The sequence below is a fragment of the Sorex araneus genome, chromosome 4 (genome assembly GCF_027595985.1).
Source record: "Sorex araneus isolate mSorAra2 chromosome 4, mSorAra2.pri, whole genome shotgun sequence".
NCBI classification, from domain to species: domain Eukaryota; kingdom Metazoa; phylum Chordata; class Mammalia; order Eulipotyphla; family Soricidae; genus Sorex; species Sorex araneus.
Window position 1 is genome coordinate 215,100,292 of NC_073305.1, and position 13,867 is coordinate 215,114,158.

The 13,867-nt window shown below is 65.5% G+C and overlaps 1 protein-coding gene across 1 annotated transcript in view; it reads left to right on the forward strand.

Moving 5' to 3' along the window:
- MYH11 (myosin heavy chain 11) overlaps positions 1–13,867 on the forward strand; it is a 71,445-nt gene that overhangs the window by 54,031 nt on the left and 3,547 nt on the right. Inside the window, exons 26-40 of the mRNA XM_055136806.1 lie at positions 1,275–1,487; positions 2,620–2,764; positions 4,221–4,427; positions 5,250–5,354; positions 5,465–5,617; positions 5,757–6,005; positions 6,877–7,089; positions 7,812–8,024; positions 8,133–8,294; positions 9,192–9,320; positions 9,536–9,624; positions 9,850–9,973; positions 10,156–10,364; positions 11,104–11,212; positions 11,645–11,817. Of these exons, the coding sequence (XP_054992781.1) occupies positions 1,275–1,487; positions 2,620–2,764; positions 4,221–4,427; positions 5,250–5,354; positions 5,465–5,617; positions 5,757–6,005; positions 6,877–7,089; positions 7,812–8,024; positions 8,133–8,294; positions 9,192–9,320; positions 9,536–9,624; positions 9,850–9,973; positions 10,156–10,364; positions 11,104–11,212; positions 11,645–11,817 (2,493 nt within the window). The remainder of the gene's footprint in view (positions 1–1,274; positions 1,488–2,619; positions 2,765–4,220; positions 4,428–5,249; positions 5,355–5,464; positions 5,618–5,756; positions 6,006–6,876; positions 7,090–7,811; positions 8,025–8,132; positions 8,295–9,191; positions 9,321–9,535; positions 9,625–9,849; positions 9,974–10,155; positions 10,365–11,103; positions 11,213–11,644; positions 11,818–13,867) is intronic.

Sequence of the window (13,867 nt, forward strand, 5' to 3'; positions counted from 1 at the left end):
CCCTTTGACTCCCCTGTGCTTCTTTTCCGCCCGGCGTGCCCCGAACCAGCCGCCAGGCCAGCAACAGCGGGCAGAGGGTGCCCCCACCCCGCCGGGCCCTCGCCACTCACGGCCTGCGCTGCCCGACTCCCTCCCGAGAGAGCCTGGCCAGGTGCCCCGTACCCAGTGGGCACCCGGCCACTTGGTAGCAGGAAGAAAGGACAGGAGCACTTGCAAAGGAACTTCCTGCTTTTTTGTTGTTGTTGTTATTTTTTTGGGGGGGGGGTCACACCCAGTGATGCATGGGCTTACTCCTGGCTTTGCACTGTTGCACTCAGGAATTACTCAGGAACTACGGAGAGGACCATGTGGGATGCTGGGAATCAAACCCGGGTCGGCCACATGCAAGGCAGACACCCTCCCCACTGTGCTGTCACTCCGGCCCCTGGAACTTCCTGCTATTTACAGCAAAATCACTGACGCCTCTTAGCAGCTCCACTCTGCTTTGGGGAAAAAATCATACTGGCACAATTAAATATGCAAATAGTCTCACACACACACACAAATCTTTTTCTTTTTTTTTTTTTTTGCAAAAAAGATTTGGTATAGAATCTGTGATAAAGGGGCTGGAGTGATAGCACAGCGGGGAGGGCGTTTGCCTTGCACGCGGCTGACCTCGGTTCGATTCCCAGCGTCCCATATGGTCCCCCGAGCACCGCTAGGAGTAATTCCTAAGTGCAGAGCCAGAAGTAACCCCTGAGCATCGCCAGGTGTGACCCAAAAAGAAAAAAAAAAGAAAAAGAAAGAATCTGTGATAGAATGAAATACTGTGTCTGATGCCCAGAGAGCATCTATTAAGCTCCCACTGAGAATGGGACGTCCTGATGGTCTGGTGCTCTGCATTCATGCAAACATATGTACGTGTGTACATGCACACATCCACGCAGATGCACGCACTGACATACGAGTGCACAGCTGGACACACCCAGCACATGCACACAGGTGCCCACATACTTGTGGACAATAGGCATGCATGATACGTCCATGCAGGTCCATGCAACAAGTGTGCACATGCCCCGGGACATGGTTTCTCATACCTGACCCTGAAACTCCCCTCGTGAGGAACTTACCCGCGGTCAGGCAGAGCAAGGAGGGGCTCCAAGTGTCTCGGGCCGGAGGAGGGCCGAAGTTTGCTACCCGGGGACGAGGGGTCCCGGAAAATCACTTTTTGCCCACGAGAGCGCTGACGTCCCTTCTCCCCCCCGGGGCCCTCGCGCCGTCTCTGCCCCTGGCAGGCTGGATGACGAAATCGCGCAGAAGAACAACGCCCTCAAGAAGATCCGGGAGCTGGAGGGGCACATCTCGGACCTCCAGGAGGACCTGGACTCGGAACGGGCGGCCAGGAACAAGGCCGAGAAGCAGAAGCGGGATCTGGGGGAGGAGCTGGAGGCGCTGAAGACGGAGCTGGAGGACACGCTGGACAGCACGGCCACGCAGCAGGAGCTGAGGTGAGGCGGCCTGGCCCCACGAGCACCGTTCTTTCTGCTCTGCGTCCTGGCGGGGGCTGGTGCCCGCCAGGGAGTGCCCCCTTTGCTGTCCTGCCGGGCGCCCAAAGTCCGACCGTTGCTGGGCTTGACTCGGGCACTTGGGTGGGGGCCATGGAACTCTCTCCTCACACCTGCCGGGCAGGTGTTCAACACACCCTCCCCCCCCCCCCCGCCCGCCTCAGCAGGGTTCCTGCACCCCTTTCCCTCGTCACGAGCGTAGGACACACTTAGGTATGTCTTGATGAGAGCAAAGCAGATGCCCGAAACTTGGGCCCCCCACAGTTAAGATATGGGGGGGCCCTTCCTTGTGTTTTTTTTGGGGGGGCAATTAGTCCCCAGGCCACGTGCAAAATTCCAGGGGTGGGTTTTTGAATTCCGGCACCACAATTCACGACACTGCCTACAGGAAGGGTTCAGAAATGCCAAGTTCCAATATCAATATCCAGAAATTTGGAGTTCATCTCTATTTTTTTTTTCCTGGACCCACCCAGTGATGCTCTGGAAGGGGGGGCGGAGGGCAGGTGGTGTTGGAGGGGCCGTTGGAACTCAGGGTCTGGAACTTGTGGAGTGGGGGCTTTCGCACCCTGAGCCCCGGCCCAAGGCGTCACTGCATCGCTGTCATCCTTTGTTATCGATTTGCTCGGGCGGGTGCCGGTCACGTCTCCATGTGTCCCTGTCTCGGGTTCGTGCAGCCCAAAGGCGTCGGCTCGCTCCGGGAACACGAAGAGCCTCAAACCATTTGTGCTCTTCGTGTTCTAGCCCAAGACTTGTCACCGTCACTGTCATCCCGTTGCTCATCGATTTGTCTGAGCGGGCACCAGTAACGTCTCTCATTGAGAGACTTATCGTTACTGGTTTTGGCATATCCAATATGCACGGGTAGCTTGCCAGGCTCTGCCGCGCGGGCTCCATACTCTCGGTAGCTTGCCGGGCTCTCCGAGAGGGGCGGAGGAATCGAACTCGGGTCGGCCGCCTGAAAGGCGCACGCCCAACCACTGTGCTATCGCTCCAGCCACCCAAGACTTATTTTGAAAAAAACATGTATGTGTCTGATCCTGTCTGTCTGACGCCACCCGCTGCTCTCCGCGCCCAGGGCCAAGAGGGAGCAGGAGGTGACGGTGCTGAAGAAAGCGCTGGACGAGGAGACGCGGTCGCACGAGGCCCAGGTGCAGGAGATGCGTCAGAAGCACACGCAGGCGGTGGAGGAGCTCACGGAGCAGCTGGAGCAGTTTAAGCGGGTGAGTGGCGGGCCGGACCCCCAGGTGGGGCCTCAGAGGCGGGGCAGGGGGGCCTCGGGGTGGGGCCTGCAGGGTGGGGAAGGTGGGGGGAGGGGAGGGCCTGCAGGGGCGGGGACTCCTGGGGTGAGACCCCCAGGAGCTGAGACACCCCCTGGGGCCGGGACCCAGCCAGAGGTCGGGACCCCCAGAGGCTGTGCCCGAGGTGCTAGGGGCAGCCCAGGAGGGAGACCTGAGCCCAGAGCCCCCCCCTGCTGTGTCAGGCAAAGGGACGGAGCTTGAGGACTGGTACCCGGGTACCACCTGCTGGTTCTGAGCGTCTCACTCCCTGACTCAGGACTGATGTGTCCATTTCAGTGACCCCCACAGCCCTGACCACACAGGTGCGTCCTTTCCATTGACCTCCACGGTCCTGACCTTGGCTCTCCATTTCATTTTGATTTGGGGTCACACCCAGCGATGCTCGGGGGGACCCTGTGGGATGCTGGGAATCTAACCCGGTTGGCCAAGTGCCAGGCCAACGCCCTCCCCCCGCTGTACACTGGTTCTCTAAAGAGAGGTGCTACCGGCTCAGAGAGACAGGGCAGCCGGGTGAGGTGTCCGCCAGACACGCCCCAGGCCCAACACTCCACGGGGTCCCCCTGAGCGCCACCAGGAGTGACCCCTGAGTGCAGAGCAGGGGACAAGCCCTGAGCACTGCCGGGTGTGGCCCCAAACTCCCCCATCATCCCCCTCCCCCCCAAAAAATAAAATAAAATAAATTATTTTAAATAAAATAAATAAAATAAAACGAAATGCTCTATGGTCCAGGAGGTAAGGCTCTCCGCTTCACCCCTGGGCAGTGCCCGGCTCCCTGACTACCGCTGAGTGAGTCCTGAGTGCACAGCAGGGGGAGGCCCCAACGTCACCCCCAAAATACTAAGTAAAAAGAGAAACTGGTGGGGCCGGGGAGGTAGTGTCAGCGGGGAGGGCGTGTGCCTTGCAAGCAGCCGACCGGGAGGAAGCCCTGGGCCCCAACGGGCGTGGCCCCACAAACACAAAGAGATGCGGGTGGCCCGGGAGAGGCCACAGCTGAGCCCAGGCTGTGCCCGTGGAAGGTCCACGTTCCTGTGCCACCCAGAGCCCCATCAGAGCCACCCTGAGCTGCCATGGGGGGTGGCCCCGAACCCAGAGACACAAAGAGAGAAGCTGGGCAGATGTGGGAGATTTATTCAAATATTGGCAACGTCGTTTCTTAGGTTTCCCCCGGGCCCTGGGGGACGGGCTGCAGCCCGAGGGGGTCATCAGTCACCTCCTGGGCACCGAGTTCGAGAGCACCCCGCTCTGCATGCCCGTGGGGTGTCAGAGGGGCCACAGGGGGAGCGGCCCCCGGGTGCCTGTCCTGGCTCGGGGAGAGGGGACGCCCCTCCGCCACCGCAGCCCTGACGCCGCCTCCCACCTGCCCGCCCCCACCGGCCAGGCCAAGGCGAACCTGGACAAGAACAAGCAGACGCTGGAGAAGGAGAAGGCGGACCTGGCGGGCGAGCTGCGGTCGCTGGGCCAGGCCAAGCAGGAGGTGGAGCACAAGAGGAAGAAGCTGGAGACGCAGCTGCAGGAGCTGCAGTCCAAGTGCAGCGACGGGGAGCGCGTCCGGGCCGAGCTGGACGACAGGGTCCACAGGCTGCAGGTGAGGCTCGTGCCAAGGCCCCGGGGCCCGGGGCGCCGCAGTGGGGCTGCGGCCGTGGGACTCGGCCGCGCGCACACAGGCCCATCCTGCGGACGCCAGCGCGTCTCGGCTCTCGGGGGGCTGGGGCCCGGGTCCATGCTGGCGTGACTGTCCCTGAGATGTGGTCACGGCTGGGCGTGTCTGAGCCGGCAGCCGGGATGGCGGTGCTGGGGACCCCGCTGGCCGGACGCGGGCGTCCAGGAGCAGAGCACTCCCCCACCCCGCCTCCTCCTCGCGGGTCTCTGCTTGTGAAGGGTACGAGGCCGGCGGCGGGCGGGTCACTCGAAGGGGCTGTGGCCCTCGGGGCGGGGAGGGTGGGGGGTGGCAGCCCTGGGTCGCGTCCACTTTCCCACCATCGCTGTCCATCTTTGGTTCTGTCTGTCGGGCAGGTGAAAGGGCAGGGCAGGGGCCAGGCGCCCGAGGCACTGCCTGTCTGGCTGGAGGGGGCGGATGAGTCCCGGGCACTGGGCTCGGGACTCTCTGTGGCTCCATCTCTGTCCACTGCGGCGGTGACCCCACAGCCCCTTCGAGGGGGTCCAAAGCCCAGTGATGGCCCCGCAGCGAGGGAGGCCGAGAGGGTCTCTGAAGCAGGGGTCCCAGGCCCTGGGGGGCCCGACAGCACATCCCATCGGGCCCCACGCCTTGTGGTGGCTCTCGAGCCGTGGACGCCCCCTCGTAGGGGGTAGAGGCCTCCTCCTCCTCCTCCTCCTCCTCCTCCTCGGTGTGGAGAAGCTGCTGAGGCTCCCGCCCACCGGGGCTCTGTCTCCCCATCTCCCCCCCCAGGGCGAGGTGGAGAGCGTCACGGGGCTGCTCAGTGAGGCCGAGGGCAAGGCCATCAAGCTGGCCAAGGACGTGTCATCGCTCAGCTCCCAGCTCCAGGACACGCAGGTTGGTACCCGGGTGGGCGCGGCAGGGGCAGGGCGGGGGGGCGGAGGGGGAGCACCCGGGCGGCCGCCGCCTTCCCCGGGGCTGACCCCTCCGTCCCGTCCCTCGTCCAGGAGCTGCTCCAGGAGGAGACGCGGCAGAAGCTGAACGTGTCCACCAAGCTGCGGCAGCTGGAGGACGAGCGGAACAGCCTGCAGGAGCAGCTGGACGAGGAGACGGAGGCCAAGCAGAACCTGGAGCGTCACGTCTCCAGCCTCAACATGCAGGTGCCGCCCGCCCCCCCCAACCCCCCCAACCCCCGGCCGCTGTGTCTCTCCCTCCCCACCCCAGGCGGTGTGTGTCGGGTGGGGGGGGCACCGGCGTGTGTCCGAGGCGCTCACCGCAGCCCCGTCGCGGCCCCGTCAGCTCTCCGACTCCAAGAAGAAGCTGCAGGACTTCGCCCTCACCGTGGAGTCCCTGGAGGAGGGCAAGAAGCGGCTCCAGAAGGAGGTGGAGGGCCTCACGCAGCAGTACGATGAGAAGGCGGCCGCCTACGACAAGCTGGAAAAGACCAAGAACAGGCTTCAGCAGGAGCTGGACGACCTGCTCGTGGACCTGGACAACCAGCGCCAGCTGGTGTCCAACCTGGAGAAGAAGCAGAAGAAGTTCGACCAGGTGCGGGAGGGCGGGAGGCGGGACAGAGGATGGGACGGGGGCCGAAGCACGCTGCCCCCCGGGCTCGGCCCAGAGGCGGGAGGAGACTCAACCTGGGCGTGTTCCCGGCCGGTCAAACCTTCCCCTTAAAAATCTCCGCGACAGCACAGCAGGTAGGGCGTTTGCCTTGCAAGCGGCCAACCCGGGTTCAAATCCCAGCATCCCATATGGTCCCCTGAGCACCGCCAGGAGTAATTAATTCCTGAGTGCATGAGCCAGGAGTAACCCCTGTGCATCAACGGGTGTGACCCAAAAAGCAAAAAAAAAAAAAAAAAAAATCTCCACCAACCCCCTCGGGTGAGAGAGCAAGTACAGCGGGGACGGCTGGTTGCCTTGCCTGCGGCCGACCCGGGTTCGATCCCCGGCACCCCACAGACCTGGCTGGAGGGATATCTGGGTGCAGGGCCAGGAGGAAGCCCTGAGCACACCAGGTGTGCCCCACGAACAAGCCAATTTAAAAAAAACCTACTCTTGGGCGGGAGCCATAGCACAGCGGGGAGGGCGTTTGCTTGGCACATGGCCAAACCGGGTCCGAGTCCCAGTATCCCATAGGGTCCCCCGAGCACCGCCAGGAGTGATTCCTGAGTGCAGAGCCAGGAGGAACCCCTGTGCATTGCCGGGTGTGACCCAAAAAGCAAAAAAAAGATAGAAAATCCTCCCTACTTCTCAGTCCCGAAAGCGTTTGGTGGTGTCTGTGCGCCCGGTGCCCCCTTATGTCCATCCGGCCACACGGCATGGGAGGATCCCGTCAGCCCTCTGGGGGTATGTCGCAAACTGAACAAAGACGGCGGGGGGCAGGCCGACCACTCACGCCTGCTGCCCCTGCCGGCAGCTGCTGGCCGAGGAGAAGAACATCTCTTCCAAGTACGCCGACGAGAGGGACCGGGCGGAGGCGGAGGCCCGGGAGAAGGAGACCAAGGCCCTGTCCCTGGCGCGGGCCCTCGAGGAGACCCTGGAGGCCAAGGAAGAGCTGGAGAGGGCCAACAAGATGCTCCGGGCCGAGATGGAGGACCTGGTCAGCTCCAAGGACGACGTGGGCAAGAACGTAAGTCGCGGGGCTGGAGCGAGAGCACAGCGGGGAGGGCATCGGCCTTGCACGCGGCCGACCCGGGTTTGATCCCCAGCATCCCATAAGGTCCCCCGAGCACCAGCAAGAGTAATTCCTGAGTGCATGAGCCAGGAGTCACCCCTGAGCATCGCCAGGTGTGACTCACAAAGCAAAGTATATATGTACATATGTGTATATATATATGTATATGTATACATGTATATATGTGTATATATATAATTAAAAACCTCCAGTGGGCAGTGCATTGACCCAGCCCTCGGGGCCGTCTCCCCGGCAGCCAGAGCATATCTGCTAACTAGAGGGGCTTGGACTAGAGCAATAGCACAGCAGGTAGGGCGTTCGCCTTGCATGCGGCCGACCCCAGTTCGATTCCTCCGTCCCTCTCGGAGAGCCTGGCAAGCTACCGAGAGTATTCCACCCGCATGGCAGAGCCTGGCAAGCTCCCCGCGGTGTATTCAATATGCCAAAAACAGTAACAGCAAGTCTCACGATGGAGACGTTACTGGTGCCCGCTCGAGCAAATAGATGAACAATGGGACGACAGTGCAATAATTAAAAAAAATAAAAAGAGCATAAATCCTGGGCTGGCTCGACAGACCCTCCCTGTCACGGGCAGGAGACGGGCATGGGGGGGGGGTTTGAGCCGCTCCCCCTCCACCCCCTGCTGCCGCCTCACGGTCCCACCCCCCCCACGGAAGGTCCACGAGCTGGAGAAGTCCAAGCGGGCGCTGGAGGCGCAGATGGAGGAGATGAAGACGCAGCTGGAGGAGCTGGAGGACGAGCTGCAGGCCACGGAGGACGCCAAGCTGCGGCTGGAGGTCAACATGCAGGCGCTCAAGGGCCAGTTCGAGCGCGACCTGCAGGCGCGGGACGAGCAGAACGAGGAGAAGCGGCGGCAGATGCAGCGGCAGGTGGGCCAGGGTGCGGGGTGGGGGGTCACTCGGCTTCCTGGCGGCTCCTTCCTCCGCCGCCCGGGGGCCTGCGCCCCCACGACCCGCCTCTCTCCCTCCTGCCCCCAGCTGCACGAGTATGAGACGGAGCTGGAAGACGAGCGGAAGCAGCGGGCCCTGGCGGCGGCGGCCAAGAAGAAGCTGGAGGGGGACCTCAAGGACCTGGAGCTGCAGGCGGACTCGGCCGTCAAGGGCCGGGAGGAGGCCATCAAGCAGCTGCGGAAGCTGCAGGTGGGTGTGGGGCCGCTGGGTCCCACAGGGGCGACCACAGAAACCCAGGACCGCGGAACTGCGGGGGGGGCCGGGACACGGCAGCAGGCCGGGGCAGGCAGTGTTCTGCTCGGCTCCAGGAGGCCCGGGTTCGACCCCTGCCGGCACACACTATAGGCGGGGCGGGGGAGTGCAGGGTGAGGGCTCAGGGGTTCCCACATGAGGGGTGCGGGGGGCACACCCAGCAGGCGCCTGGCCCACACGCTGGTCAGGACCCAGTTTCCGCCGAGGGCCGGGGCAACCCCTCCACTGACTGTGTGTGTGCGCATGTATGTGTACTTGTGTGTGTGTCAGGGGAATGGGGCCCAGAGTGTGTGTGTGTGTGTGTCGGGGGAATGGGGCCCAGTGTGTGTGTGTGAGTGTGTCTGTGTGTGTGTGTCGGGGAAATGGGGCCCAGTGTATGAGTATGTCTGTGTGTGTGTGAGGGTAATGAGGCCCAGTGTGTGTGTGTGTGTGTGTATGTGTGTGTGTCAGGGTAATGGGGCCCAGTGTGTATGTGTGTGTCTGTTTGTGTTGGGGTAATGGGGCCCAGTGTGTGCTTGCACACACACATATCAGGGAACTGGGGCTGTGTGTGTGTATGTGTATATATGTGTTAGGGGAATGGGACCATGTGTATGTGTGTGTGCATATTGGGGGAATGGGGCCGTGTGAGTTTGTGTGTGCATGTCGGGGATGGGTCGGTGTGTGTGTGTGTGTGTGTACGTGCCAGGGGAATAGGACCCAGTGTATGGGCACGTAGTGGGGGAATGGGGCCCTGTGTGTGTGTGTGTGTGTGTGTGTGCGCTGGGGACCAGGGCCGTGCGTGCGCGTGCCCGTGCCGGGGGACGGGCCCTAACTGCCCCCCGGGCCCCGCAGGCCCAGATGAAGGACTTCCAGAGAGAACTGGAGGACGCGCGTGCGTCCCGCGAGGAGGTCTTTGCCGCGGCCAAGGAGAACGAGAAGAAGGCCAAGAGCCTGGAGGCCGAGCTCATGCAGCTGCAGGAGGTGCTCGCCCGGCCTGCGGCCGACCCCAGCTGGGTCCCCCGCGCCCCACAGACCCCGCTCCCTGCTGGGGGGAGGGGGTGCCCGCCGGCCCACGCCCCAGTGGCCCCCAGCCCCGGGGAAGGAGCCTCGAGGCCCCGCGGGTGGGTGTCCCTGAGCCCCGAGGCGCGGCGGGGCCCGCCCAGGCCCCAGCGGACACCCTGCCCCCCTGCCCGCAGGACCTGGCGGCGGCCGAGCGGGCCCGCAAGCAGGCTGACCTGGAGAAGGAGGAGCTGGCCGAGGAGCTGGCCAGCAGCGTGTCCGGGAGGTGCGAGCAGGCCTGAGCCCCCCCCCCCCCCCCCCGAGCTTGCGGGTCCCTGGGGCCGGGTGGTCACTTCTCTCAGGCCGGAGCCTTGGAGAAGGAGCTGGTCCTCCTCCCCGCGGCCTCCTCCAAGCCACGGGGACCCCCACCCCGGGGAGGACGGGGGTCCGCCGAGCCGAGCCGGGGCTGCATCCGCACCTTCCCCCCCCCGCCCCTGCCCCCCCCCCCCAGGAACACGCTGCAGGACGACAAGCGGCGCCTGGAGGCGCGGATCGCACAGCTGGAGGAGGAGCTGGAGGAGGAGCAGAGCAACCTGGAGGCCGCCAGCGAGCGGGCACGCAAGGCCACCCAGCAGGTGAGGCGGGCCGAGGGCCACGCCACCGGGCCCGGCTCCATCAGGGGCCCGGGGTCCTGGAAGGAGCCCCAGGAAGGAGCTGGGGGTGCGGGGAGGGGTGCAGGGGTGCAGGAGTGACAGTGGGGGGGGTTGGAGGCGCAGCTCCCCCCACCCCAGCCCCTTCGGCCCCGCCCCTCCCCCAGGCCGAGCAGCTGGGCGGCGAGCTGGCCACGGAGCGCAGCGCGGCCCAGAAGAACGAGAGCGCGCGGCAGCAGCTGGAGCGGCAGAACAAGGAGCTCCGGGGCAAGCTGCAGGAGATGGAGGGCGCCGTCAGGTCCAAGTTCAAGGCCACCATCGCCTCGCTGGAGGCCAAGGTGGCGCAGCTGGAGGAGCAGCTGGACCAGGAGGCCAGGTACGGCGGCGGGGCGGGCACGGGGCGGCGGGGGTGCTGGGGCCCCGGCCAGCCGGGGAGCACGGGCCGGGGCGCCCAGATACAGCAGGGTTGGGGGGACCCCCTCCCGTCCCCCCCGTGAGGGCCCAGGAGAGGCCGTCTCTAGCCTGGGGGACCGTGGACGGTGGCCACTTAGCAGGGGCTGCGGGGACACGGGCTGGTCCAAGACAGCTGTGGACACGTGTGTGTGCGGGGGAGGGGAGCGGCTCTAAATCAGGGCCCGGGGGCCAGCCCGCAAGGACACCCCACCCTTTACAGTCCCCCATGTCTGGGGCTGGAGCGATAGCACAGCGGGGAGGGCGTTTGCCTTGCACGCGGCCGACCCGGGTTCGATTCCCAGCATCCCACATGGTCCCCTGAGCACCACCAGGGGTGATTCCTGAGTGCAGAGCCAGGAGGAACTCCTGAGCAGTGCTGGGTGTGACCCCCCCCAAAAAAATCCCCCATGTCTGACTTCACGGTCCCCGCAACCCCCACCCCAGCCGCCCAGGGGCCCGTCTGTGGCCCGTGAGCCGCTGACCCCCTAGCCATTCCCCGCCCGGCCGCAGCCCTCCGGGGGTTCTGGGACTGACAGCCTGCGGGCGCCAGGGGCCAGCCGGGGCGGGGGAGGGGAGGCACTGCGTCCCCCTCCCAGGGCCAGATGCCCTTGTGCCGACCCCCAGGGCGCACGGGAATCAGCCCGCTCCCCCCTCCCCTCCAGAGAGAAGCAGGCCGTGGCTAAGGCGCTGAAGCAGAAGGACAAGAAGCTGAAGGAGGTGATGCTGCAGGTGGAGGACGAGCGCAAGGCGGCTGAGCAGTACAAGGAGCAGGTGCCGTCCCCTCCCCCCGCCATCCCTCCCCCACTGTCAGCCGCCCCACAGCCCCGCCACCACCCACCATCCCCACCATCCACCATCCCCTCCACCACCACCACCATCACCTCCACCATCACCATCCACCATCCCTTCCATCACCTCCACCACCACCAGCATCACCTCCATCATCACCTCCACACCACCATCCCACATCACCTCCACCATCATCACCTCCACCACCACGATCACCATCACCTCCACCATCACCTAAACCATCACCTCCATCACCATCATCACCTCCACCACCATCACCATCACCTCCACCATCACCATCACCTCCACCACCACAATCACCACCATCCCCTCCACCATCCCCCATCTCCCCCTGCCATCGCCCCCCCCCCGTCTCCCCCCACCCCCTCACCCCTCCCGCGGCCCCCCCCACAGGCCGAGAAAGGGAACGTGCGGGTGAAGCAGCTGAAGCGGCAGCTGGAGGAGGCGGAGGAGGAGTCTCAGCGCATCAACGCCAACCGCCGGAAGCTGCAGCGGGAGCTGGACGAGGCCACCGAGAGCAACGAGGCCATGGGCCGCGAGGTGACCGCGCTCAAGAGCAAGCTCAGGTGAGCCGCGCGGCCGCAGACCCCCGCCCCGCTCTCACGGCTGCCTCCCGGGGGTGGCGGGGGGGGGGCGCAGCACGCAGCTCCCCGTCAGCAGAGAGGGACCCGCAGCCTTTGCTCTCCACCCCCGACTCTGGGCCGGGGACCCCCGTGCCCCCGGGGCTCGCTCAGCCTCCCGCGCCCTCCGGGTCCTGGGTTCGAGTCGCCCCCAAGTTTGGTCCAGCCCTTTCTCAAGGCTGCATCCTTCTCCCCCACTGACCCCCGCTGCCCTCTGTCTGGCGCTCGGGGCCAGGCTGGAGGGTGTGTCGGGGTGACTGTGGCCCCAGGGAGCCCCACAGCACTGGCCCGCAGACCTGCGGCACCGAGAATGGGGGGAGGGTGCTCACGCCGGCATTCCCACCCGGTCTCCCAGCTCCGCCCAGGGCCTCCCTTCCTCCTCACCCCACCCTGAACCCTCACGGGCCTGAGCGACAGCAAGCGGGTCAGGTGCTTGCCTGGCACATGGCTGACCCGGGTTCAATCCCGGCACCCCACAGGGTCCCCCGAGCATCGCCAGGAGTGGTCCCTGAGCACAGAGCCAGGAGTCAGCCCTGAGCACCTCCGGGTGTGATTCCCGCCCCCCCAAACCAAACAAAAACCAAAACAAAACCCCAACCTGACCCGTGCAGTGGGGAGGGGCCCCGGCTCCCTTTTTCCTTCCTCTGTGTGCTTACATGTATGTGCACGTGTGTTATGTGTTATGAGCCCAGTGGCCCCAGCCCGTGCCGGGCACTCCCTTCGACCTGCCCTGGCAGCCTCTGCTGTTCGCTCCAGAAGCTCTGCCTGCCACTGCCCACCCCTCCCGGGCCTCCCCTGCAGTCCTCCCACTGCTCCTCCTCCCATGCCCCAGGGTGACCCGGGTGCTCACCCCCTCCCCAGCCCCAGAGCCACGGCAGGAGACAGCTGGGTTCTCACACGTCCCCGCCCCTTCCTGGGACTCGAGATGGGCCCCGTGGAGCCCCCCGCCTGCACCCTCCCCCAGCCCCTGCGCTTGGGACCCCCGCCACGGGCCCATAACACGTAACACACATGCACATACATGTTAAACACACAGAGGAAGGACGCCATGCATCGTCTCTGCTCAGTGCCAGCCTCTGACCCCGACCACGGCCACTCCTGTGGCCAGCGGGTCCCACTGTCCCTCCGCGGCAGGGCTCGGCCCCCCAAGGCTTCCTGCTCCCCCCCAGTGCCAGGGCACGGGTCTCACTCCCATGTCGGTGCCAAGAGGCCCACGAGCCCTCCGGCCGCCTGCTTCCTGCTGCCCCTCAGCCCGGCATGTCGGCTTTGTCCTTGCCCTCGCCGCCCGGCCAGGGTTGGGAGACTCGAGCCTCCTCTCTCCCGCACACACACAACACGGCCGTGAGCCCCGAGGCCTGTGCTCGACGATTCCCCTCTGGTGTCTGGGCCGGGGCTGGCGGGCAGGGGCGCCTCCGCCCTGCAGGCTGGGGGCAGTGTACCCCATCCTGGTCTTGTCACCCCCACGCCCGGCGCTGGCCTCTTCCTGCCTGTGCTGGTGCCAACCCGCTGTTCTCGGCTACAGACTGGAGCCCCCCAGGCCCACCTGCACAGGGACCCCCCCCCCCACTGTCCGCCTCCCGTCAAGCCCCGGCCCGGCCAAGCACGGAGCCGGGGCTGCAGCAGAGGGGGATGGAGGTGGCACCCAGGGAGTGGCAGGAAAGCACTGGGGGCGCCCAGAGACTCCCGGGGGTGAGGCCCGGAGGGGTCCCGCCATCCCGGCCGGCCACCTCAGCTCCCGCCTGCGCTCGGAGGGACGCAGCTGCTCAGGGTCCCGGGCCTCGCCGGGGACGGAATGACCCCACCACGAGCGAGGGGACAGGGCAGCTCTGGGGTGACCAGAGGAGCTGGTCTTACAGCAGGGCCCCGGGACGTGGTCCGCCCCCTCCTCAGAGTCTGGGTGGGTGGTGGGGAGCCCAGCACCCCCCCCGCCTGTCCGCACCCCCTTTGCGACTGGGACTGAGGGTGTTGGGGCACAGTGTCCTGGAGGCTCTGCTTC